This window comes from Schistocerca nitens, chromosome 11 (genome assembly GCF_023898315.1).
Source record: "Schistocerca nitens isolate TAMUIC-IGC-003100 chromosome 11, iqSchNite1.1, whole genome shotgun sequence".
Taxonomy (NCBI): Eukaryota; Metazoa; Arthropoda; class Insecta; order Orthoptera; family Acrididae; genus Schistocerca; species Schistocerca nitens.
The window spans coordinates 66,021,704-66,048,556 of NC_064624.1; the positions used below are offsets into that span (position 1 = coordinate 66,021,704).

Genomic DNA, 26,853 nt, shown 5'->3' on the forward strand with positions numbered 1-26,853 from the left:
GTTTAAATTCACTTGCCACAAACATACGATTATAAAATGAATCAATGGCCCTTTTTGAAGAAAACGAATGGGCTGTTCATAAAAATAAAATACTTGCTTAACATAAAAGGAGCTTAAATTTCAACACAAAAGCACAGTTATAGATGTTACATGGAGGTAATGCTAATTTGCTATAGTGCTCTTTAATCTCTCATTCATCTCATGTACCTCACATCACCTACAGCAATGTGTGGAAGAATTTTTCCATTTTTTAAGCTTTGTAGATCTCACCTACCTGTCTTGAAAGTAACGTGTTTGATTTGTTAACTTCAGTTAACTAGCTTGTAAACAGGGAGTATTGTCCTTTTCTTACAGCACTCAAGTAAAGAGGAAGAAAACTGATGAGTAGAACATACGTTAATCACGTGTCGTTTATGGGAAGATAACGTATTTATACAGACATAATTCCATTTTCATTCTTTTCTTGAACAGGGTATCACTTTCCGTTGCTACAAAATGTAAGGATATATTTTGTTGTTAATACTCTCTACATACACATTCAGCGAGAGAATGTATCGGTTTTAGGATATTATTGTACCTAAACAGTCTACAGTCGCTGAGATGCAGTAAATTACGTACCTGTCATATATGAAACACGTTGTGTGAAGGAATATGAATTCCAGTATTCACCACTTGCAATGAGTAAGTTTTGACCAGAGCTTCTGAGCACAGTTTCTTCCGTACTCGGAAAGAGACGCTTAATAACACTTGCTTCGGTAGTGTCTCCGTTATATATATATCCAAAATCCCCACCGTGATTACTGAAATACCCTTCATAATAATTATTCGTTTTGTGCAATGTCTGAAAAAGAAAATGCCCACAAAAATTACTTAAGAGATCACTTTAAAGAGGCAAAAAGGAACAAACCATTCATAGAGAAATATAAAAATTTATATACCAACAGTGTATTATTATTTCACATTTTAATGAATAAAGAAATGTTAAAGAGGAGTTATGTACATTATCATTTTTGGCTTAAAGCCAGCAAAACTCTTTAAATGAAACAACACAAGATTTCCCTTTTCTGATACTGCTAATCATTATTTTTTGCTTTTGGGCTTCCAAGGATAACGTTTACGTCAACCTAACGCTGGAAGTCCAATACCACTGCTTTTGGTATATGACTGGCTGCAAAAGTCTTATGCCTCCTTATGTTAAACAAATTCCTGCAGACTTACGCAACTGCCTCAGCACCATTTCTCATGGACAACTTAAATAATCCATTGAGACTATGTAAGTTAACAGACCGGTAACAGAATATACTGCACTTATCGATACATTTAAATTCTTCATTAACACTGGAGGATAGACATCTGACGTGTCCAGACAGAATATATTTCCAAAGTGGCAGGAGTATTATACTAGGATGGCCATATTATATAATTTATATAGTACGACAAACTATCGGTAATCGCTAGTAAACTTCCCTGCTTAACACCTTTGCTAAAGTACTGAAGAAGGACTCACCCATGAGAAGGTTTGCATATCTGAACCAAAGTAAGGTACTTAATTTTGATACGTAATATCTCTCCTGCCCCTTCAGACATGATATGCGGGGTAGGGGGGGGGGGGGGAGGCTGCTGGATATGACAGCAGAACTGAGTTGGTAATCAGTGAAGTAAGGCTAGAAAACCCTAATGTCACACCCTTCATAACCTGGTTACCAAATGGCAAATTCAAGCAGGATAACGCAAGATCCCAGAATACGGTTGACATATCTCATAGCCTGAAGAATTTACGGATGTTAGACTGGTCTGCTCTGTCCCCCATGTGGCTCACGTCGTACATGTCTGGGATGCAAGGGAAAGCCACACACATCCATACCAGTATGTCGTCAGCAATGTTCGTGGTCTACAGGTACGGCTGTTCTTTCACTCCGCGTCGAAAACAAAATTTATTCGTGCCTGTAGGGAACATACCAGGTACTGATATTGATAATGGGCATCAGTCCGGAATGGTATAATAGGTTTGCTCACTTAATACTGTTATGTGGTGAACATATCCAAAAAGTTTGATCGAACTGGACAGGTGATTCATGCTATAACAATTCTCATTTCAGTCGCTGTACAAAATTTACAATATAAAGTCTCAACGCTTTTCGTTTCAGTGACTCGGTGAAGGTACATACTTTTACCCTTCCCAATAAAAATGAAACACAAAGAGTACATTATTAGAAGCGTCCGCCGCATGTCTTACTACCGTTATGTCGCTACTTGCATTTGTTTATATTTTTTTATTGGGCGTCATACTCTATATTTGCATCAATGAACGATATAGAAGTGCGTACGTCATAAAAATGGGATCACCTTTCAGAATTTCAGCTACAGCTTAGGTCGAGTGAGATGTATTTTAGTCTTGCCCGTCCCCAGTGCTGCCAAATGCTCCAACATAAACGACACCCTGTGTAGCGGGACTTTGAATTTCGCCGCGCTGCACTCGTTCCCTCAGACATGAATTGTGCCGTCGCAGCGGTATGAGCGCTCGACGGCAGAGAAAATACTAAAATTGTAACTCTTTTTTGTTTTTCTATTCGTTTCTTGTTGGTCTCTTGATAGCGGAAGCTTAGGGCAGACGTGATCTGATGAAGACATAAAAAGAAACTTATTAGCTAGTCTTGATCTGATTTTAATGTGTAGACATATTGTGGAAGTTGTTAAGAAATTCGGAGGATGGAAGTAGCAAAGTAAATAAAATTGCATACAGTATCAGGATGATTTTAATTGGTATAAATTAGTGATTCCCGGACGATTGCAAGATTTCGGAGCAGACTTTTCACGCAGAATTGAAGGAGATTTTTGAAGACCTGGACGCCGCACGAAAGAAGACATGTTAACCTGGTAAAGAATGAACTCAAAGCTACGTCATTTCCCCCTGTCAGTTACATTTTCTTGTTCTCTGTTCTTTTTTAAAAAAAATTTTTGTAATGTAAATTGGTTTAACTTTTGCTCAAAAACGCCACAAAGACCACCCCAACAATAGCTTTTCCGAATAACGAAGTCCGATAGCTTTTCTGTAATACAAAGTCCAATTTGCTATTCATTTTTCCCCTTTTTTATTCACCATTTCTTCCCACATTTTCAACCTCTTCTCTTTCTTCTCTTCATATTTTTCTTTTTTTATTAACGACTACACCTGGTTCAGTTTCCTTTCTGTTGAGAATGAAACAAAACCGTACGGCGCGTAAGCATTACCTCGTTACAAGTTTAACAACATTAATCTCCTTATCTTACACAACAGACAGGTATGTGTTAGTGTGGACACGTGTCGTAGTGTACGGAAGTGTTCTTCTGCATTCATTAGAACTCTACAGTTTACTGTCGATGTTTTCATTTCCTGAGGGGACTACACTTTAATGCTTTCAGATATTACTTTCCCAAATTATAATGTGCTAAGAGATGAACAACAAATAATTCCTACAATTAACAATGAAGGCTCTCTCTGGCATGGCTCTCTCTGGCATGGTGAATGTGGATTCGGTGCCTAACTTTGATAGCGTCAAGACATATATCAGTGGATGACAATAATTAATTTTCAACCATCGAAGTAGAATCATGTACACTACACTTTTATTTACAAAAATGAAACTGCCCGCCGCGCGGAGTGGCTGCGCGGTCTCAGCCGCCATGTCACGGACAGCGCGGCCGCTCCCACCGGAGGTTCGAGTCCTCCCTCAGGCATGGGTGTCTCTGTTGTTCTTGGCATAAGTTAGTTTAAGTTAGTGTGTAAGCCTAGGAACTGATGAGCCCAGCAGTTTTGTCCTTTGAGAATTCAAACACATTTGAACATTTTTTTAAATTGGCGCTATGTACAACCTTTATTTGCATTTTTTTATGGAGGGATGTATATTTAACGTAACAGACTCACAGCAATTAGCTTTGCATACCATTTCTCCTACCTTTTCAATTTGCTCCTCTTATTGATATTATGCCCCAGATATCATTAGTTATTAATTTATTGATTCAATTATTGTTTTCCCTAAATTGCATCAACATCAGTGACTTTCAATATTGTGTAACAAGGCAGAAGAAGTGAATGCTAGATCTGTCGTAGACTGTACTAAAAATCAGTTACTACTACTGTTATTCTGCCCATTTTCTTAAATACAAGAAATTTTTGTATATGATTTTTAATGTACTACAATTTACAAGACCATTGTCTGAAAATACTTGCATCGACTGTAGTGTTATATACAACTTCTAAATGGTCGAACTACTTCTAGGTAGTTCCCACACAGGGAAGTGTGGTGGGTCCGCTGTTGTTTTCTATCTACATAAATGACCTTTTGGATAGGGTGGATAGCAATGTGCGGCTGTTTGCTGACGATGCTGTGATGTATGGGAAGGTGTCGTCGTTGAGTGACTGTAGGAGGATACAAGATGACTTGGACAGGATTTGTGATTGGTGTAAAGAATGGCAGCTAACTCTAAACACAGATAAATGTAAATGAATGCAGATGAATAGGAAAAAGAATCCAGTGATGTTTGAATACTCCATTAGTAGTGTAGCGCTTGGCACAGTACGTCGATTAAGTATTTGGGCGTAACATTGCAGAGCGATAGGAAGTGGGACAAGCAAGTAATGGCAGTTGTGCGGAAGAAGGATAGTCGTCTTCGGTTCATTGGTAGAATTTTGGGAAGATGTGGTTCATCTGTAAAGGAGACCGCTTATAAAACACTGATACGACCTATTCTTGAGTACTGCTCAGCACTTGGGATCCCTATCAGGACGGACTGAGGGAGGACATAGAAGCAATTCAGAGGCGGGGAGCTAGATTTGTTACTGGTAGGTTTAATCATCACGCGTTACGGAAATGCTTCAGGAACTCGGGAGGAATGGAGGCGTTCTTTTCGTGAATCGCCACTGAGGAAATTTAGAGAACCAGCATCTCAGGCTGACTGCAGTACAATTTTACTACCACCAACTTACATTTCGCGGAAAGACCACAAAGATAAGATAAGAGAGATTAGGGCTCGTACAGAGGCATATATGCAGTCATTTTTCCCTCGTTGTGTTTGGGAGTGGAAGATGCCAGTTGTGGTACGAGTTACCCTCCGCCACGCACCGTATGGTGGATTGCGGAGTATGTATGTAGATGTAGATGTAGAAGTACAACAGGCTACCAGTTTTATTATGCAAAGTACCTTTATTGCACTATGAACATGTTTCCATTACTGGCCAGTCTCGACGCTTGGCCGCTTTCAGATGTCTGCGAATACAATGCCAAAAGAACAGTAAACAGGTGAGACACACTGGTGAACCACCCTACGCTTCCGTATTACGGTGCTTGTCACAGTAGTCACATAACGAGGGTGATGCGCGTCCCACATTTAAAACCTGTTTCCTGCTATCTGGAGACTGATATTAATTCCTACAAACACATATCGAACGTTTACATACACACATAAAGAAAAGTTTTTGCATCACCCCGGTTCCCAGAACTCCTGAAGACAGACGTTGACTGTGGATATTGTATCTCAGACAGAAACCCATGTGACTGTTCAGAGCTCTCACCAAACCCGCCCAGAGATGTAAACAACCATGCATGAGAAGCGCCTATTAGACGGAGGGGGTCCGACAGTCGTTCCACCAGGAAGGAGGTACACGGCCCGTGTTGTCTGTAGTTCAACCGTGCCTTGACGGTCAAAACCGCGGTTCGATCGCGTCCGCATTGTTACGTTGTGCTAGGAAGGGCTCTCAGCAAGGAAAGGGTCCAGGCGTCTCGGAGTGAACCGAAGCGATCTTGTTCGGACATGGAGGAGATACAGAGAGACAGCAGCTGTCCAAGACATGCCTCGCTTAGTCCACCGAAGGTCTACTACTGCAGTGGATGACCGCTACCTACGAATTAGGGCTCGCACGAACTCTGACAGCAACGCCACCATGTTCAATAATGCTATTTATGCAGCCACAGGACGTCCTGTTAAGACTCAAACTGCGAGCAATAGGCTGCATGATGCGCAACTTCACCACCGACGTCCATGGCGAGGTCCATCTTTGCACCACAACACCATGCCGCGCGGTACAGATGGGCCCAACAACATGCCGAATGAACCGCTCAGGATTGGCATCACGTTCTTTTCACCGCGAGTGTCGCATATGCCTTCAAGCAGACAATCGTTGGAGACGTGTTTGGAGGCAACACGGTCAGGCTGAACGCCTTAGACACACTGTACAGGTGGAGGTTCCCTGCCGTTTTGGTGTGACATTATGTGGGGCCGACGTACGCAGCTCTTGGTCACGGAAGGCGCCGTAACGGATGTACGATACGTGAGTACCATCCTCCGACTGGTAGTACACTATTTTCAGCAGCATATTAGTGAGGCATACGTCTGCATGGACGAGAATTCGCGCCCCCATCGTGCACAGCCTGTGAATGAGTTCCTTCAGGATAATGACATCGCTCGACCAGAGTGGCTAGCATGTTCTCCGGACGTGAACCCTATTGTACATGCCTGGGATAGATTGAAAAGGTATGTTTAAGGACGACGTGACCCGCCAACCACTCTGAGGGACCTACGCCGAATCACCGTTAAGGAGTGTGACAATCTGGACCAACAGTGCCTTGATGAACTTGTGGATAATATGCCACAATGAATACAGGCATGCATCAATGCAAGAGGAGGTGCTACTGGGTATTAGAGGTACCGGTGTGTACAGCAGTGTGGATCACCGCCTCTGAAGGTCTCGCTGTATGGTGGTACAACATGCAATGTGTGGTTTTCATGAGCAATAATAATGGTGGAAATGATGTTTATGTTGATCTCTGTTCCAATTTTCTGTATAGGTTCCGGAACTCTCGGACCCGAGGTGATGCAAGACTTTTTTTGATGTGTGTAAGACTGTGATAAACAACTGTTCAAACTCTTCAGATTCCCCTGAAATAAATTCAATTTTAGGAGAGAAAATACCATTTCACATTTTTAGAAATTATTATAATTATCTAAATGGATAAAAGTAGACTGGTCAGATAACTAACACAATCAGAAACGCAGGACACAGTGTAGAATAAACAGTAATGTTACAAAACAGACTCAATGAGTTGGCGTCATGCCTTGAGTGTGTGGAAGAATCATTGCAACGGTAGTTATGTACTGGAAACATTGGGGAGACCGAAGTAGCTGATAAGAAACATGATCCAAATGCAAAGTAATTACAAAAATTTTATGAGTGTGAGGAAGAATCATTGCAACGGTAGTTATGTACTGGAAATATTGGGGAGAGCGAAGTAGCTGATAAGAAGCATGATCCAAATGCAAAGTAATTACAAAAATGTTATGAGAAAGAAATGCAAAGAACTGAAATAAAAGATAATTATGAAATGAGGGCACAATACTACATTAATAGCAAAGGATTATAAATTCTTCTGTTTGACTGAGTACATTTGACAGACTGAAAATTAATTGGAACATGGGATAAAAGCACAAGGAGATAGCATCAACGACATTAAAGGAGAGATTCGGGTAATTAGTCATACTGCACAAGGGGTAAGACGCAGTGGTGTCTTGACCTTCATTGCTTACATATTCCGCCCTCGCAATCATATTCCGCATATCACGATGCTTCATTCGAACCCAAACTAGATAAGCTAAAGTCAATGTTGTATGAATTCATGTAAATGATATGCAAATAACTAGTAAATCGCAATTGTGCACCGAGATTGAAACACTCGAGGCTGGCGTACACACACACATTCCAGACACGACGGTCACTGAAGCTTTTAGTTCGGGAGAGGCAGACCGCGCCTGGGAGGCTGGTCACTTCAGAGGACGATTCAGCCTATTTATGACGGCCGATGACCACCCGTGGAGCGGACAGCATTTGCCCGAGTGAAAGGGGAGAACGACCCGGTGTTTGCCTTAAAAGCAAATTCCACTACATTGTGTGGGAGTGCTCAACCTACACATTCTTTACAAACACGCAGTTTCAGAGGTTTTCACAGGGAGACTGCAAACGCCAAACGCCGATGCTGCAGATTTCCGGATTGGTCGCCTTAAACGAAGCGTCATTCTCCCGTTTTAGAAGAGCAATGCTGATTGACAGACAATATTTCTGACGCCTTGAGCTGAAGGAGTAATAGAAGAGACAAAAAGATATACCCCTTCACGTCTGGCGTGGAGAGGGGCCGTTCCGTTGTCGCTCTTGGAACGAGAACACGTAACGAGAGTGTATGCGCTCATACATGTACTAAAAAAGCGAGGAACAAGTCTCTCCTCAGTACTTCACTGGGAGAGCACCTCTGTCAAGAGCAAATCAGAGTGCGACTCTATATTGAGTCCTTGCGATTAAGCAATGTTTACTGTGTTGGCCGCCACACTTATTGTGTGGTGTGAACGGACTGAGTAATAGTTAAATGCCTGCGATCGAATTTTTGAGTGGCATTGCGGTGTACTGGTTATCTGACTGGTGTACCACGCCAATAGTTAGACTAGGGGCGAATAGGAATCCTTGACTTCATCAAGGCGTAGGGAGAGTTTGACTGGCGAAGGTCAATCCAGATAGAACAAGAGTTACCTTATTTGTCAGCAATGAGCGGCGCAGACAGCAGTCATCGCAGCTTATGGTATCGGGCGCTACAGCTCTTGCGAGCACCATATTGCCTCCACAACAGTACACTTCACAGCATTTCACATGCGACAGCATCAATCATACCCAACAACATTCTAACAGATAATTATTCAAGTATAGTAGATGCGGCTCTCAGCCATTCTGCCAAGTCAATAACAATCTAAAACTTTGTATAAAAATTTCATTAGTGAATCCTATCCTTAAGAGGTAACTTCACATTCTGAAAAGAACCCCGAAATAACTTGTTCAGTTCACAACTAAAAGTGCCATTGTGATTTCTCAGAGTTTTTTCAAAATAATTAATAATTTTCGTTAGTTTCATGTTTATCTTGCACTAACTAGCACTACTCCAGTACCAAAGTATCCCACTAGTTATGTAAGAAATGTTGTGCATTTTTTGTGTCATTTCCTTACAGCGGACGACTCCAGAAGATTTTTATTGCTAAGAGTTTTTCAGGCATTTCTCTTTAGAACGTTAGGAGCGTCTGTCTGACTTCTGTAGTAGTGTGGGGGTGTAAATGGCATCTTGCAGGAGCCAAAGGGTAAAGGTTACATCTCTGCTTAATCCGTTGTGCGGAATGACAGAATAGCACTCACACACTCACAAAGGTATTAAAGGAATAGATTAGTAATTCGACAGAGTAAATGCAAAGTAAATTTAAATATTTCAGAAAAAAGTGAATAAGTTTGGTACTGGAGCCAAAAATATTCTAGTTATTTAGAAAAAGGAATGATGAGAAGAGAATGAACCTGAAAACAATTTAAGAGTCAAGTCAAACCTGCAAAGACAAACAACTGGGTGTGCAGAAGTGTTATGTCTGCTAGAGAGGGAGTTGAAGCTAGGTAGGTAAAAGGGATAGATAATAGAGAAAGAAATAGAGGAACTGTAGAAAAAGAACCGATGCAGCATTTGTTTACTCAGTTGCTTAATAAACTGCACAATGCTAAATGAGATTTGGAGAATACGTATGTGGGAAGCATGAGCTCAGCGGGAATGGTATCGTGTAGTACAGTGTGGTATTGTTTTATTAATTTGAAATGTAAGGCAGTTGGGATTTTACATTCTGAACTTTCAATAGGGCTGTTATAGAACATTTATCAAGTAAATGGCAGGAAAAAAGAAAGAAAATTTATTTTGTTGAAGTCTATTACAGTTAATGTGGTTTCATGCACTTGTGGAGCGAAAAAGAAGCTTCGCAATTTTAAGGAGTTCCAACGTTAAACTATGGCAGCTCACTTTACCAAAGGAAGACCAAGAAGAGCTAAAATTTAGATTAAAAAGATATCTGCTTAAAACGAGCGTACTATGTTAATCGGATAGTACTTCGAAGAAATATTAAAGAAAGTGTAACACCTAGATTGTCGCTCGGACACTGAAAATATAATAGAAAATACGTGCAGGAAATTATATACATCCACATAAATAGGCTGTAAGCCAAATGACTTTGAGTGGCAGAGCGTACTTCTGGTAACACTAACTGATCCCCTCTTCCTGGTTCCATTCGTGAATGGTGCGTTGGAAAAATGATTGTCAGTAAGTCTCTGTATTAGCTATAATTTCTCGAATTTTCTCGTTGAGGTAGTTTCACGAGACGTATGACGGAAGAAGTAATACGTTTTCAGACTCTTCCCAGAACGCACAGTAGTTCTTGCAGTGATGCACAATTCCTCTCTTGTCGAGCCTGCCACTGGAATTAGTTGAGTATGTCTGCAACGCTCTCGCACCGACTAAATAACCCCTTCCTCCCTCTATTTCTCTCTTCTGCCCCCCTCTCCCCCCCTCTCTCTCTCACTCACTCACTCACTCTCTCATTGTCTCTGTGTCTCTCTCTCTCTTCCATCAGTCCTAGTAGGTAATGATAGGAGATAGATAAACTGCGCTCAGGAATCGGTCGAACAAGTACGAGGGAATTTCAGAAAGTAGGAAAGAGGAACAGAAGAGTTTTGGCTAGCAAGTTGGCAACACTGGTGTTAACCTTGAACCGTTAGCTTCTCCTCGCGGTCACTCGGCAGTTGAACGTTGCTTCTGGTTGGAGTAGGATGGCTGCGCCGATTCAGAAACCCGCCAAATGCGAAGTGCGCTCCGTCATACGTTTTCTTCATGCAAAAAGCCAGCGACCAGCGGATATTCACAAAGAAATTGTTTATGAGAACATTATGAACCGACAAACGAAATGGTGTCGTCATTTCTCTGAAGGTAGGACCGATGTTCGTGACGAACAAAGAACAGGTCGGCCATCTGTGATCTCTGAAGCCCTTCTTTAGAGAACGGAGGAAGCAACTGGCCGGCCGCGGTGGCCGAGCGGTTCTATGCGCTTCAGTCCGGAACCACATAACTGCTACGGTCGCAGGTTCGAATCATGCCTTGGGCATGGATGTGTGTGATGAGCTTAGGTTAGTTAGGTTCAAGTAGTTCTAGCGGACTGATGACCTCAGATGTTAAGTCCCATAGTGCTCAGAGCCATTTGAACCATTTTGAGGAAGAAATTCGTGCGAATAGACGTCTCACATTGAACGAATTGCATCAGATTATACCGGACGTGTCAATGACAACTCTTTATGACGTTGGATGTCAAGTTAGGGTGAGAGGTGGCATGAGCCCCCTCTCATATTTGTATCTTACGATTTTCCTCTCTAATTGCATGCAGTGGAAAGTCTCTATTCCTTCACACGTGGACTTCCCACGCAGAGTCTCTCGTCACCCGGGTGGTCCGGTGACAGGCGGGCTCTTCTGATTTGGAAAGGGTTAAACCGACGGGTGTGAGGAAGTCGAGTGAATGCTTTGCAGACGCCAACATTGTCAAAAGACACGCCCGGAGGGGTCTGAAGTAGCGGCTGGGCTAGAGGTTCCGTTACTTCGCAGAATCTTAGCGAAAACACTTTCTGGCGGGCTACCAGCGAGGCGTGGGAATGACTTGTGTACCCAGGCAGTTGTGGCGGGAAAACTCCCGCGCTTTCTGCAAAATAGTAACTGTGATTGGCTTGCTCATGGCATAGCTCCGTGACGTAGCAAAATCAGCGCAGAAATTGGCACCAAGAATCTCCATTGGTGGAATGGTAGTGCTCCGGCAATGGAGTGGAATTTTCCGCCGGTTTTCGAGTTGCTGATTGGAACGTTTAACAACGGCCACTGTTGTGGGGGCGGGAATGTTGTGTGTTCGGCCTGTACGGGTGCTCTAGGTAGTCGGCTCTCACCTTTCGGTCGAGGACGTATGTGTGTCCGCAGCACCGGCAGATAGGGATTTTCCTAGGTGATAATCAGAGCTCAGCAGAGCGCGCCTGTTCGTCTTTTTCTAACTTTGTTCTGTCTTGAGTAGCAGCAATTAATGTTGGGTTAGCTGTGTCTCTTGTAAGATTTGAGTGGCAAGGAATTGGCTCCACATACCACTTCATCATAAACCTCACAATCTAGTTTAGGGACAACTTCACCTTCACAGCGTTTGTTTGAATATCCAATTTGAGCCAATTTGATGTATTATAAATGTTTCATGTGTTTTGTTTATTATTGTGTGTTTAGTCTTAATAAATCATATTGTTATTTTGGACAGAACTTTCATTCTGTTAATCCATAGAGCAACCCATCATTTCTCACTACGTTAATGAAACCTTCCTTTATTTAACTTATTTATCAACTTAAATTATTGCAAGTGCCAAACTCTTTTCTACTCCACTTGCAGGGTTGATTACAGTCAGTTCGCGTATATTTTTTAATCCATGTGCAACAGCAAAAGTCGGAGTTAAAATAGGGGGGGCTTAGAGCATCATTTACATATGTAGGTTCTAGAATTTAGTGTTAAATACACTGCTTGCCCCGGCACCTCGCATAAAATGGCGACCCTTAGCCTCGGATCTTTCCTGTGAATCGCTGATAAGCAAGTATTATTAGTAGTAGGGACACTCAGAATTTAATTTTTTGCTTAGTTTTTTATTGATTAATACCCAAGTTTTTTTTCTGGTAGTTCCGCGTTTATTTTTAAGTAGTGGCGCATGATTACAGTTTTTTTTTTCAGTGTATATATTCTTTTGTTCATTGTTTATGTGTTCCTTTGATGGTGTGTCCGTATCACATCACACTTTATCGGGTTTGTGTGCAGTTTCTGTACCACAACAAATCGTGCGTATAATTACAGCGTTGGAGAGGCGTTGTTGAAATTTTATGTCTATGTGTAAAAAATATATGGAGTAGATTAATTTTATTGTGTATTTTAGATACATTTGTTTTTCATGAATGATAACGAGAAGTAAGGCACGACTATTATCGAGCGAAGCTAAAACAAAAGAGGATAGCATAATGGATAAGGGGCAGTTTACTGACGGGAATAGGTTCGGAGATGAGATGGGCACATTTTTAGCAGGACAGGACGCCAGGGTCATTGATGAGGAAGGTGATTTGGACGCGATCTCAGAGCAGCGTTGCGGCCGTGATTATGATAGTGAAGTAGAGGATGAAACAGAGACAGGCACACAGGTCGAGACGGGAGCTAGCTCGGCCACGTCAGAGCTTTAGCGCCCAGGTGTCCAGAGTTACATCTCCCACGTTTGAAGAGGATCAAAAAGATGACGTAAACCCAATAGTGAGCTTCCTACGATCAATGAAAGAAGAAGCTGACGAACAGAGTAAGAGGGAGAAGGAAGAAGATGAGAAACAACGTAAGAAGGAGAAGGAAGAAGCTGACGAACAGCGTAAGAGGGAGAAGGAAGAAGAGGAGAAACAACGTAAGAAGGAGAAGGAAGAAGCTGACGAACAGCGTAAGAAGGACACTGAGGCAATAATTTCGCATATAGGGGAAATTCGTGGGGAATTATTAACAATAAAGAAAGAATGTGGGGAAGCAAAACAAATGTCAATGGTAGCACAAAAAGTAGCAGGCCTAGCCAAAACGACAGCAACAGGGGCAATGAAAATCGCAAAAGTAACTTCTCAACTTGCAGGTCGCTTGCGACGTGCGACACAAGCCCATGCAAAATCCCTAGAGTTCTTAAAAACCCAAGGTAATATTGCGGTTACGAACATCACGAAACGAATGAAAGAAGTAGAGAGTCGGATAGCAAAACTACAGCGAAACGGGCACATGAGCACTGCGCGTTCGGATACCAATGATGGAGTACACAGAATTGTGTCTCCGATGAAATGCCCGCCGTGCTCTAGCCCAGTGACAGTGTGCAGAAGTAACAATGCACACACAGAAATACCTAGTAATAGCTCAAATAATGGTAGTCCACTTAGGAGAGTGAATTCGGAGTGCCACCTCCAGTGTGATACAGAGGTAGTACATCACAGTTATCAGCAAGATAGATCAGGACACTCAGCAGACGTGCAAGTATCGGAAACGAGTGACAACACCAGTGCGAGGATCGGACAGGATTTTGATCAGAATCACTTCCTGTCGATACTAAAATTCCAGAGGTTCAAAGATAATGGAGGGTCGATGCATCCGAAAAGCTGGGTGATGCAGTTTACAAATTCATTATCGTCGTCATGGCCAACCCAGGCAAAATTAGAATTCATGTGTGGACACATCGAAGGCCAAGCTGCGGAAAAGATGCGGGGTGTGGCAGCGACGTGTCGGACTTATCAGGAATTTGTTGGTGCATTCCTGCGGACATACTGGTCAAAGGAAACGCAAGACAGGATTAAAGAGGAAATAATATTTTGTCCTGAACTGGAAGTGTCCGGGCATAGGAGCGCAACCAAATTTTTTGATGATTTACTCAAGAAGAATCAGTTTTTAGATCACATAGCAACGGAGAAATCATTAAATTTTGCTTTTCCAAATTGCCAGTTAGGTATCAACAGACACTTATCGGGAAGTGTGGATCCGACATAGAAGCATTCAAGAGTCTATTGCGCGAACTCGAAGTAGTCTTTGATAAACAAGACGCAAAGGACAGGAAGAAGGCACAAAATAACAAATACCACGGGCCAGCAAGGGCAGATGACAACAGATCGCATAATCGCACTGGTCAGTTAGGAAACCAGGGTTACGGAAGCCAAGGTTACGCTATTCAAGGTTATGGAAACCAAAGACACGGAAACCAGAACGTCAGGGAGCAGGGTCAATCTAGACAAGGAATCTGGGACAGGGGGAATAACGAACGGCAAAGCGACCGTAATTGGAGAGAGCGAAACCAAGGACAACAGGAGAACCTGGAGATTGAAACTAGACCCGCAAATCCTATTGCACGTCTGAGGAGGGGTAGTCTGACAAGGGATTGGCGCTAGTCCATAGGACTCCACCACATCTCTCACACAAAGAAGTTCGTGGAATAATAGTAGTTTAAGTGGTGTACATATTAGAATAGGCAAATATATGAATCTTTCTTCGGGGAACAATAATCGTTGCATTAATAGATTAAGATTGTTAAAGTATTAACACGCTGCGTTGTCTTGTAAAAGAATTTACGGCTGCTAGTCTTCTTTTTGTTTATGTTCGCGACTTCCAATGTCGATGGAGTAGGAGACACTACCTTTTCATGAGCAATGTTTTAGTTCTTTCCTGTCTGGTGTCCATGTTGAGGGATAATGATGAGTGAGGAGATGTCGCACAAACGGGCGCACACAAGAACGTGCTCTTAGAAGCGTTCTGAGAAGTCGTGAAACGCTCCATAGCGGCCACAACCAGTTCGTGAGACGTTCATACCAATGTTTGCAGGCACGCGTCAGTGCACTGCAAGATTGTGGTATATTGCGTGATTTCGAGGATGAATATGGGCAGTATAGTTTTTGCAGAGCTGCGCCAGCATCGTTGTCTTGCAAGTCGGGGTGAACCTATGAGCGTTTGACTCCAATGGTGCCCTAGACGATAGAAATGCGGGCATAAAGCCTACCATGCCAATGTGCTGGTTGGGGATTTAGCGTGCTGCTCGTGACTGTCACAGATGAATAACCAAGGAATTATACTTGGAGATTCGTGACATACTCTGTAGCTGGCGCGTGTTGGGCGACTGAATCCGCAACAGGAACCAGTCCTGGCTTGGTCATATTACATTGCCTCTGGAAAGGTGTGCTTTGATCGCAAAGAAAACCGCATCACATAGAGAAGGAAGTTGCAACTATAAATTTATTGTCGTGTATAGCCATGGCTAACCAACTCTCTGGAGTTTCAGTGAGGCGTAATGAAAACTCGGAGGTCATGTCGTACGGCGCGCACATCACTGTCGTCAATAGCGGCAAGCAGCGAGACATCTCAACGTAACAGGAATTATGTAAGAGTATAGTATAAGGTAAACAAAAAAAAAAGAAAAAAAAGGTACGATATACTAGGATAAGTTAAACTGTAGGATTTAACAATAACTAGATTAATATTGTGGGGGTTTTCTACCACAAGTGTTTGGCGCGCGCCTGTTGGGACGTTATTTTTCAGGTCATCAAATCACAGACCCAAGATGGAGGGACGACCGACGAGCGAACGTAGAATAGTTGCTTGTTCTTTATAAGCTCAGTAAAACTTCGACCTGCATAATAACATAATTTATTCAAAAGACATAGAATGTAGATCGTTGGCAAATGGTAGTTAATTCTTGAGCATGTCTACTGTCGATCTATATAATTAATAGTAAATTTAGTGCGGGCCCGCACATTTAGCTGTTCATCCAGTGTAGCGTCACACACCATGTACAGTAGTGAGACCGGTCTTTACACAAATATCAAGATAAATTATTTCCATGTCTAAATTTGATACACCAAGATTTTGTAATGATAGCCATAGATTAATAACTATAAAAGTAAAATAAGAGTGTCTGAAATGACAGACCATCAATGTGTCATTATGTAAATTTATTATAACATAGAAGGTCATGGGAAAAAGTTAGGCATAAGATTTTTGTCAGAATTGTGCAGATGACGGGTATCGTGGCAATGCAGAGGCCAGCCAGCGCAAAAAGGTCTTCGGCTACCTGCAAGAAGGCGAGCGTTCGGTCCTGCAAGCTGACAGTCACCGGGCCGTATACCTGAGGGATTAGGCGGGATCCTCGCCGGGCCACAAGCGAAAGTGAGGCTGGCCGTTGACACTGACACGTGACCCACACGCGACAGCCTGCTAGCTCTCCGGACGCGGCAGTACTGTCCAGCGAGAGAAGAGACCTAGTGATGTATCCCAACAAGTAGACCTCAGAGAAAATTAATCGACGTGAGCAGAGCCTATCACTGTGTCTTCCTACCGTAATGCCGTAATCATATGCGTGGGTCTTGGTGCAATCTCAACAGAGTACTGCAGATGCTCCAGCATACCCTATTGCCGTTGCAACAACGTAGCAACAACACCCGACGTTTAGCCCTATGTGATGTCAGTACTGTGGAATTTGTGAAGTGCTTCGAATATTTCTAACAATGTGATTTAGTGCCTCATTCTCAGCACAGTCGTGAACTTTGTGCAATGTGCACGCACAACTTGATGCCCCATGAACCTTGTTTTTTTTCTTAAATTTCTTTCTCTAGTATTGTTTTTGTAATTTATGTTATACCTTGTATGTGTTTGTGTTTTACACTGTAATTCTTATTACAAATTACTGTATTGTTCTCCACACCATGTTTTTTTTTGCTTTTTGTATTTATTGTTGTGTGTATGCAAACAGTGTGCCTGAAGTCCCCATAAACTGAAGCAGATACCACCACTGTCATTGTGAATGGACCATCAGTTCAGGGAACATTTTGTAAAGGTTAGTCTTGCTGCAGGGAGACAGAATGAATCGGAGGTTGTAATTAGATTCTGAAAGCTCACAAAGAGATTGTTAACTTAAATAGTATCATGTGTGAGTGAGTTCAGGTTAGTTTCATGATTCAAATTGTTGTAAAATCTTGGGCATTTAATTGCGGAGCACTCCAACTCTGATTGTAAAGAATAAATTGCTCCATATTTGACTCACATGCCCGGGCCATACTTAGAGAGTGAATGTCTGTGTGAATCGGTGTTTGGAAGGGGCTCCCTGGGTATGGATGTGTGATGTGAGTGTTAGTGTTCCATATTAAGAAGGTGAAGTTGGCTACTTCTTAAATAATCCTCCCTCTATGAGCTGCATTTTTCAGTTGCAGTGATTTTCTTTATAGAGTGCAGCATGTGCAGCCAGTTTGCGAGATTGTTCTTGGGCGATTGACTCACTACCTTGCTCCTAAGTGAGCCAACCGCTCACCAATTACAATCTAAAATGGCGTAGGGGCTATGAGAGGTGGCATGAGCCCCCTCTCAGATTTCTATCTTATGATTTTCCTCTCTAATTGCATGCAGTGGAAAGTCTCTATTCCTTCACACACGGAATTCCCACGCAGCGTCTCTCGTCACCCGGGTGGTCCAGTGACAGGCGGGCTCTGCTGATTTGGAAAGGGTTAAGCCGACGGGTGTGAGGAAGTCGAGTGAATGCTTTGCAGACGCCAACATTGTCAAAAGACACGCCCGGAGGGGTCTGAAGAAGCGGCTGGGCTAGAGGTTCCGTTACTTCGCAGAATCTTAGCGAAAACACTTTCTGGCGGGCTACCAGCGAGGCGTGGGAATGACTTGTGTACCCAGGCAGTTGTGGCGGGAAAATTCCCGCAAAATTCCTGCAAAATAGTAACTGTGATTGGCTTGCTCATGGCATAGCTCCGTGACGTAGCAAAATCAACGCAGAATTTGGCGCCAAGAATCTCCATTGGTGGAATGGTAGTGCTCCGGCAATGGAGTGGAATTTTCCGCCGGTTTTCGAGTTGCTGATTGGAACGTTTAACAACGGCCACTGTTGTGGGGGCGGGAATGTTGTGTGTTCGGCCTGTACGGGTGCTCTAGGTAGTCGGCTCTCGCCTTTCGGTCGAGGACGTATGTGTGTCCGCAGCACCGGCAGATAGGGATTTTCCTAGGTGATAATCAGAGCTCAGCAGAGCGCGCCTGTTCGTCTTTTTCTAACTTTGTTCTGTCTTGAGTAGCAGCAATTAATGTTGGGTTAGCTGTGTCTCTTGTAAGATTTGAGTGGCAAGGAATTGGCTCCACATACCACTTCATCATAAACCTCACAATCTAGTTTAGGGACAACTTCACCTTCACAGCGTTTGTTTGAGTATCCAATTTGAGCCAATTTGATGTATTATAAATGTCTCATGTGTTTTTGTTTATTATAGTGTGTTTAGTCTTAATAAATCATATTGTTATTTTGCACAGAACTTTCATTCTGTTAATCCATAGAGCAACCCATCATTTCTCACTACGTTAATGAAACCTTCCTTTATTTAACTTATCAAATTAAATTATTGCAGGTGCCAAACTCTTTTCTGCTCCACTTGCAGGTTTGATTACAGTCAGTTCGCGTATATTTTTTAATCCATGTGCAACAGCAAAAGTCGGAGTTAGAATAGGGGGGGGGCCTTAGAGCATCATTTACATATGTAGATTCTAGAATTTAGTGTTAAATACACTGCTTGCCCCGGCACCTCGCAAGGGTACAGGAATTTGTGTGTGCGCTGGGTTTCAATACTGTTAAGAGAAGAACACAAAAAGAATAGGATGGGCTTTGCACTGGACTTCCTCACACGGTATGCTGAAGCAGGGGATGAATTCCTTGATCACATTGTGACAGGTGACGAGACGTGGGTTTATCACCTGAATCCAAGCAACAATCAGTGCAATGGCGCCATTCGAATTCACCAAAAGCCAATAAGTGCAAAACATCGATTTCCGCGAAGAAAATCATGGCTTCTGTTTTTTGGGACAGACAAAGGATTATTCTGTTGGAATTTATGCCTCCTGGAACGGCAATTAATGCTGCTTCATATTGCCAGACTTTGAAACATCTTCGAAGGGCAATTCAAAACAAACACAGGGGAATGCTGACAAGTGGAGTCCGCTTGCTTCGTGACAACGCTCGGCCTCACACAGCGCTCGTAACCAAAGCACTACTCAGACAATTGAAATGGGACATATTGGACCATCCGCTATACAGCCCGAACCTTGCGCCCACCGACCTTCATGTCTTCCGTTACCTGAAGTCACATCTTGGTGGAAAATCATTCCACGACGATGAAGAGATCAAAGATGAAGTTGAAATGTGGTTCCGACAACAGGTAGCTACCTTCTATGACTGTGGGATACAAAAGCTTATGCACCGACTTAACAAACAGGAGTGATTATGTCGGAAAATAACAAATAATCCAGTTAATAAGATGTGTACTGACGTTTTCTAAATAAATGTTCTATTTAAGGACTGCAAGCCACTGTATCTTTACTTTTCGAAATGCCCTCGTACTTCTTGTGTGGAAGAGTTACACTTCCCTCAGAGTCGCCCTATGAATCTCAATCTACTATTTCGTTTTCCTGCTATTTGTTTCATCTGGTCACTCTGCTTAAGATCGCTTCGGATGGTAACCCTCACAGAGTTTATAGAAGAATAATTTCTTATCAGTAATTACAGAGAAGTGGAATTTTTTTTCCTGGATATGTGTAAAATGCTCCATTTATTTACACTCATGGTGAACAGGCAGCCCATGCACAAACGTTTTCAATCCTTCTATCTAAATAATCGAATGATTTGAAGGACGCAAATGAAGCAAAGTCCATCCGGACGTCGGCAGTGCATCATTATGGACAGTCCTCCTAGGGCTGGCACCCCTTGCCTCCCCAGACCCAAAGAATTGGTGCTGGGGGACCTACAGTTCGATGTGGGTACTGAAACCTTGTGCTACTTGCCTGTTTCCGCATTAACAAAAAATACAATGGGTGAAACATGAAATAGGTAACAGAAAAATCCGACTGATGGTTAAATGGCAAGCCTCTGAATTTGTAGTCTGACACTTACCTGCTTAGCTATCGAGCCACACTTTTAGCAGGATGCTGAACGAAATACGTTTTCAGTTTCCTTCAAGATTCGTAGGGATCCAGGTGAAAACGAATTTTTGTCATGGGGAACAATTATCAATAAGGTTCAAAGTCACTAAAAAGTGAATGTAAGAATAGCAAAAATTAAAAAAAATGGCTGTGTATTGCTTATATTTTCCTGGTTTCAAAATATAAACTGTAGCAATCAATTTAATATAGTTGTAGCACAACCTTAATATTGCTTCTAGGCAAAATTCTAATAAATCTCTGACTTACTTACAGATTTACTCATTAATTTAGTTTATTTTCCACTGCGTGAGCAAATTCAACTAAATTTTAATCTTAATACAAGACAGTTTGTATTCCAATACTGTAACATTTCCAAGTCAAAGATATAATTTGTTACTTACGATTTCTACAATATGACCCTTTGGTGCTTTTATCAGCCACTGACAATAACTGCTACGGATAGTAAACTCTCCTGAAGTTCCTGACAAAACAAAGTCACATCCTGAAATATCAGTGCAGACAGTGGGGCTTGTCAGAGAGTATCCTTCATAACAAGAGCAAACTGTTTCATTTTCCACAGTTTCACATTTCTGTGAGCAGTTACCATTATTTTCCATACAGCGATCATCGTGAGGCATTGCTGAAACAAAAACCATAAATTCTGAAATAGCGTAAGTAACGTCACCTGGAGAATTTATAATAATACCATAAATTTCTAAGAAATATATTAAAATATTTCCAAATCTATATTATCAATATTCCCTTTTAAAATGAATGTTGTACTAAACAATTACAAATCAGAGTGGTAGCTTTAACTTTGACAGAGATAAGAACACGAGTTGTCTTCCAATACGTTCTTCATTCGTAATATGGAAGGTAGTATAGCCGTAGATCAGAGAAAACAAAATGATTCAAAGCACAGTATCCGGAAATTTACCTTGCAGCCTATACTACAGATTCGAAGTGGACATTTGGGCCATCAACAGTCTGAAACGTATGTTTCTTGCCACAGTCTCTCAAATATTGCTTCTGTGATTGAATTAATAACTTCACTCATAAAACGTGTTACGTTATTACGTCTACCATTCCAGCACTTCATACAATTCTGTACCGATGTTCTAGAAAGTAAACCGACCACAGAGAAGCAAATCGATTCCATGAAAACAAAAGTGACAAATGACGAGAGTTCCATCAAAATAATTTGTAAGGAGACACAATTTTTCTTTCCAACTTGACGCACATGTGATAGGTATAATCTGACAGGCGACTTGGGTAATGCACATTAGTACGTTTTGTTCATTGGAGCCTGTTTTTTGTGGTAAAATTATATATTAGGATCGATTATCAAAATGGACTACACGGGTATGCTGAAATACTCTTTTCTCTTTAATCCAATATATGAACTATCAGAGAAGAAATGAGAGGGAGAGAGAGATACAACAATAAAAAAATTGCAAATGAGCTGCAGGTTTGTGTAGCTGTCACACGAGTACGCCAGGATGATGTTTCCGTTTTTAACCTAGAGGGTAGGATCTCTAGCATATCCTCACTGAATGTATTAGGCAAATTGCTTGTTACAGTACTCCATCTCTTGTACAGTTTCCCTAAATTTCTTCCGCCAGTGAATTTATAACTGGGAATCTGTACCTCAAGTTTTCTTAATTCCTATGGCATAAATTTTCCTTCCATTTTCTCCTCCTTTGATTTATTTTTTCTTTTAGGTTATACATTCCTAAAAATTGTCGTATATCTTCATTCTATTTATAATCTTTCGTTGAACATCCTTCCATTCTTCTCAGAATGCTCGTTTCTGGAGCCTGTATTCTTGGTTCTTGGTGTATTGTTGTTGTCCAAGCTGCACTTCCCCGTGTACTGGTTCGTACTATTATGTTTCGATAAGCATCAACTAGGATTCTTTCTTGGCTTTATTCTGAAAGTTTTATACCATGATTCTCATATGAAAGAAAATTTAATTTTCATTTCACTTCATACCTTTGTTCATATGTGATATCACAGTCCAGATATTTAAAATTTCTTATTAGCTCCAACATTTTGTTATTCAAGAGCATTTTTGATCTTACTGCTTGTATGCGCTACAACGACCTCCCTTTCGTTTTATCTACGTAGATTTTTACGTTGTAACCTGAAGCCATCTGGTGCAACTTACACAACCGCACCTGAAAGTTATCTCAATTCTCTACAAACAGAACTAAGTCATCTCTATATACAAAAAGCAAAGTCCTGCGTAACTGACAGACTGATTCATCTTCACCCAGCCCAAACGCTAAGGATACATACTTAAAATCTTATACTGTAGCGAAATACCTACCCTAAGTGGATGGAATAGGTGATACACCATGTGATCAAAAGTATCTGGACACCTGGTTGAAAATGACTTACAAGTTCGTAGCGCCCCACATTGGTTCAAATGGTCTGAGCACTATGGGACTTAACATCTGAGATCATCAGTCCCCTACAACTTAGTACTACTTAAACCTAACTAACCTAAGGACATCACACACAACCATGCCCAAAGTAGGATTCGAACCTGCGACTGTAGCGCTCGCGCGGTTCCAGACTGAAGCACCTACAATCACTCGGCCACTGCAGCCGGCTCCTCCATTGGTAATGAGTGAATTCAATATGGTGTTGCCCCACCTTTAGCGTTGATGACAGCTTCCACTCTCCCTAACATACGTCCAATCAGGGCAGGAAGGTTTCTGGGGGAACGGCAGCCCACTCTTCACAGAGTGCTGCACTGAGGAGAGGTATCGATGTCGGTCGGTGAGGCCTGGCACGCAGTCGGCGTTCCAAAACATCCAAAAGGTGATCTACAGGTTTCAGGTCAGGAATCTGTGCACGCCAGTCCATTACAGGAATGTTATTGTTGTGTAACCACTCCGCCACAGGACGTGCATTACCAACAGGTGCTCAATCGTACTGAAAGGTGCAATCACCGTTCCCGAATTGCTCTTCAACAGTTGGAAACGAGAAGGTGCTTAAAACATCAGTGTGCTGTGATGGTGCCACGCAAAACAACAACGTGTGCAAGCCCCCACCATGAAAACTACGACCACACCATAACACCACCGACTCTGAAATTTACTATCGGCGCTACACACGATGGCAGTGATGTTCACCGGGTATTTTCCTTACCCACAGACTGGCATCGTATCGCCACAATGTGTACGGTGATTCGTCACTCCACACAACGTTTTTCTACTTTTCAATCGTCCAATGTTTACGCTCCTTACACCAAGCGAGGCGTCGTTTGGCATTTACCGGCGTGATGTGTGGCTTATGAGCAGCCGGTCGCCCATGAAATCCAAGTATTCTCACCTCCCGTCTAACTAGCAGTGGATCCTGATGCAGTTTGGAATTCCTGTGTAATGGCCTGGATAGATGTCTGCCTATTACACATTACGACCCTCTCCAAGGCCGGTCGCTGTGGCCGAGTGATTCTAGGCGTTTCAGTCCAGAACTGCGCTGTTGCTATGGACGCAGGTTCGAATCCTGCCTTGGGCATCGATGTATGTGAAGTCCTTAGGTTAAGTTCTACGTCTAGGGGACTCATGACTTCTGATGTTAAGTCCCAAAGTGCTTAGAACCTTGACCCTGTTCAACTGTCGGCAGTTTCTGTCAGTCAACAAATGAGGTTGGCCTGTACGCTTTTGTGCTGTACGTGTCCCTTCATGTTTCCACTTCACTATCGCATCGGAAATAGTGGACTTTGTGATGTTTAGAAGTGTGGAAACCTCGCGTACATACGTATGCCACAAGTGACATCCAATCACCTGACCATGTTCGAAGTCCGTCAGTTCTGCGGAGCGCCCCATTCTGCTCTCTCACGATGTCTAATGAGATCGAAGATATGGGGACCCGGCAGTAGGTGGCAGCACAATGCACCTAACGTGAAAAACGTGTTTTCTGGGGGTGTCCTGATACTTATGATTACATAGTGTAGGGTTTTTTGAAAATTGTGTCTTTGAAGGCAGTTTTGAAGCTAGGCCAACGATTATTGGTATTTGGTTTCTCAGTCAGAAGTAAGGAAATACGTGTTTCAGCATTCTTTGAAATTCCACCACTAATGGGGTAAAACGTTGGGCGAAATATTTTTTAAATAAACAATTACTAAAATACTACTAAATTGATTTTAAGGCTATATCAGAGAGAAATGGTATTTCACTTGTTGGTTAGAAATACAAGAAATACGTGTTTTGGCGTTTCTAGAAAATCAGCTTGTAACGAAATGCATCAGCGGATAAAAATATTTAAGAAAATATTTCATTACATTAAACAATTTTAAATCTAAACTAAAAATTGACATTTCACTTCCCAGTTAGATTTAAAGAAATATTTGTTAGTGGATGAATATTGGTATGGAAATATCTCCATAAGAACGCAAAAGGCATGATGAAGAGAAACTATGGACTTTAGCTTCCATGATCGCTTTCTGGACAGATATACGGTCAGAAAGACCATGCTTATATGGCCTTAATTAGCGTGAAAAGCTTAAAAGGTGCCGCAATCTGTGAACAACTTAAAAATTCGATTAAATAAAAACGAAAAGATTTCTGCTGGCCATACAGTCTACGCAATAGGAGGAGAATGCGCTGAGTCAGAACGCAAATAAAATTGTATTTAATCTATATACACCGCTGAGTGTCAGAGAAATACAGCGCCCTTGTCTTAGCCCTTTGTTTGTGTTCACTGGCCTTCTGATTATATTTTGTAACAATTTTGGTGTTTGTGTATAGATTATTAGCAGCATTTGTGAGATAGGGTGAATAACCTCTTTCTGCCATTACATTCCATAGGATTTCTCTGTTCACATCGTCAAATACCTTTTCAAAAATCCATAAAATCAAGATTAATTTCCTTATTGAATTCTCATCTCTTTTCTCATTATTTTTTGCAGTTTAAACATATTGTCAGTAGTTGATCGCCCCTTTCCAGAATCTGATTGTCCTTCAGATATTCGTTTCTCGATTATATTTTTTGTCTAGTTATCATAATTTATGAGCTCAGTTCATGACGCTGATATCTCCATAGTTGTTACTTTCCTTTTTATCGCCCCTTTTAAAAAAAGTTATTACTTTTGGCATTCAGCGGTTCATTCGTACATTCTTATGTCTCCAATATTCATTGAAGATGTGAAGAAGCCGTAGTTATTGGAATAACCATCCATATGACGACTGTTCGAGATCAATACCATGTACACCATCTGCAGTTCTATTGCTTGTACCTTATAGAGCTTTCGTCAGATAAATCAGTATCGACGAAGTTTTTTTGCGCCATTTCTTGGGGTAATGTAAGAATTACAGTATCGACGTGCCATACTTTTTGTAATAGTCTGTTTAGTCCTTTTCTCCTGTATTATTGAGTCGTGTAAGATCTTTTTCATCTCTGCTGAGTGTTTTCATCACTTAATATGTGAGCATTTCAAATGTTTCAAATGGCTCTGAGCACTGTGGGACTTAACATCTTAGGTCATCAGTCCCCTAGAACTTAGAACTACTTAAACCTGACTAACCTAAGGACATGACACACATCCATGCCCGAGGCAGAATTCAAACCTGCGACCGCAGCGGTCGTGCGGGTCCAGACTGTAGCGCCTAGAACCGCTCGGCCACTCCGGCCGGCCTGTGAGCATTTGTTTATCCTCTAAATCATTCTCTATATTTCTAGTAGAGCATTTCCAAGAATGCTTTTGAAGTGATGTTATTTATTTATTTATTTACGAGTTCTGTAGGACCAAATTGAGGAGCAAATATCCAAGGTCATGGAACTTTTCAGTATACGAAATTACAACATAATAGTAATAACAGATAAAAATAAAATGTTTATGAACCTGAAAAACGTCAATCCATAAGTTTAAGTAAACGCAATCAACAACACAACCAGAATCAGCTTCATTTTTCAAAGAACTCCTCGACAGAATAGATGGAGGGACCCATGAGCAAACTCTTCAGTTTCGATTTGAAAGCGCTTGGATTACTACTAGGAATTTTGAATCTGGTAGCGTATTGAAAGTGGATGCAGCAGTATACTGCACACTTCTCTACACAAGAGATAAGGAAGTCCGATCCAACCGATCAAAACGCAGGTTTGAAACTGATGGTGCTATGGTTGGCCGGCTAGATGACGCTACCATAGGTCAAACGGATATCAACTGCGTTTCTTTTAAGTAGGAACACCCATTTTTTACTACATATTTCGTTCTTTGTAGTTTTTTCGTTTGATGCGTATTTCGTGAGATATTTGGCCCTGTCACTATCATTGGACCATCCTATATATATATACTGGGTGGTCCAATGATGTAGTGTCAAAATACCCATACTCGTGATCAGGGGTCGACAAGAGTTCGTAAACTTACACCACTTATTGCCCGAACCGCCCGTTTCTGAGCCAAAAATATCCTTTTAGAATGTTAAGAACTACCCCAAATACAATACCATACGA

The 26,853-nt window shown here is 41.8% G+C and overlaps 1 protein-coding gene across 2 annotated transcripts in view; it reads right to left on the bottom strand.

The window, feature by feature from the left end:
* LOC126212942 (uncharacterized) overlaps positions 1–26,853 on the bottom strand; it is a 485,086-nt gene that overhangs the window by 340,660 nt on the left and 117,573 nt on the right. For both annotated transcript variants that reach the window (XM_049940460.1, XM_049940459.1), the window contains exons 6-7: positions 20,793–21,031; positions 619–841 (exon numbers count right to left, since the gene is read on the bottom strand). In XM_049940460.1, the coding sequence (XP_049796417.1) occupies positions 619–841; positions 20,793–21,031 (462 nt within the window). The remainder of the gene's footprint in view (positions 1–618; positions 842–20,792; positions 21,032–26,853) is intronic.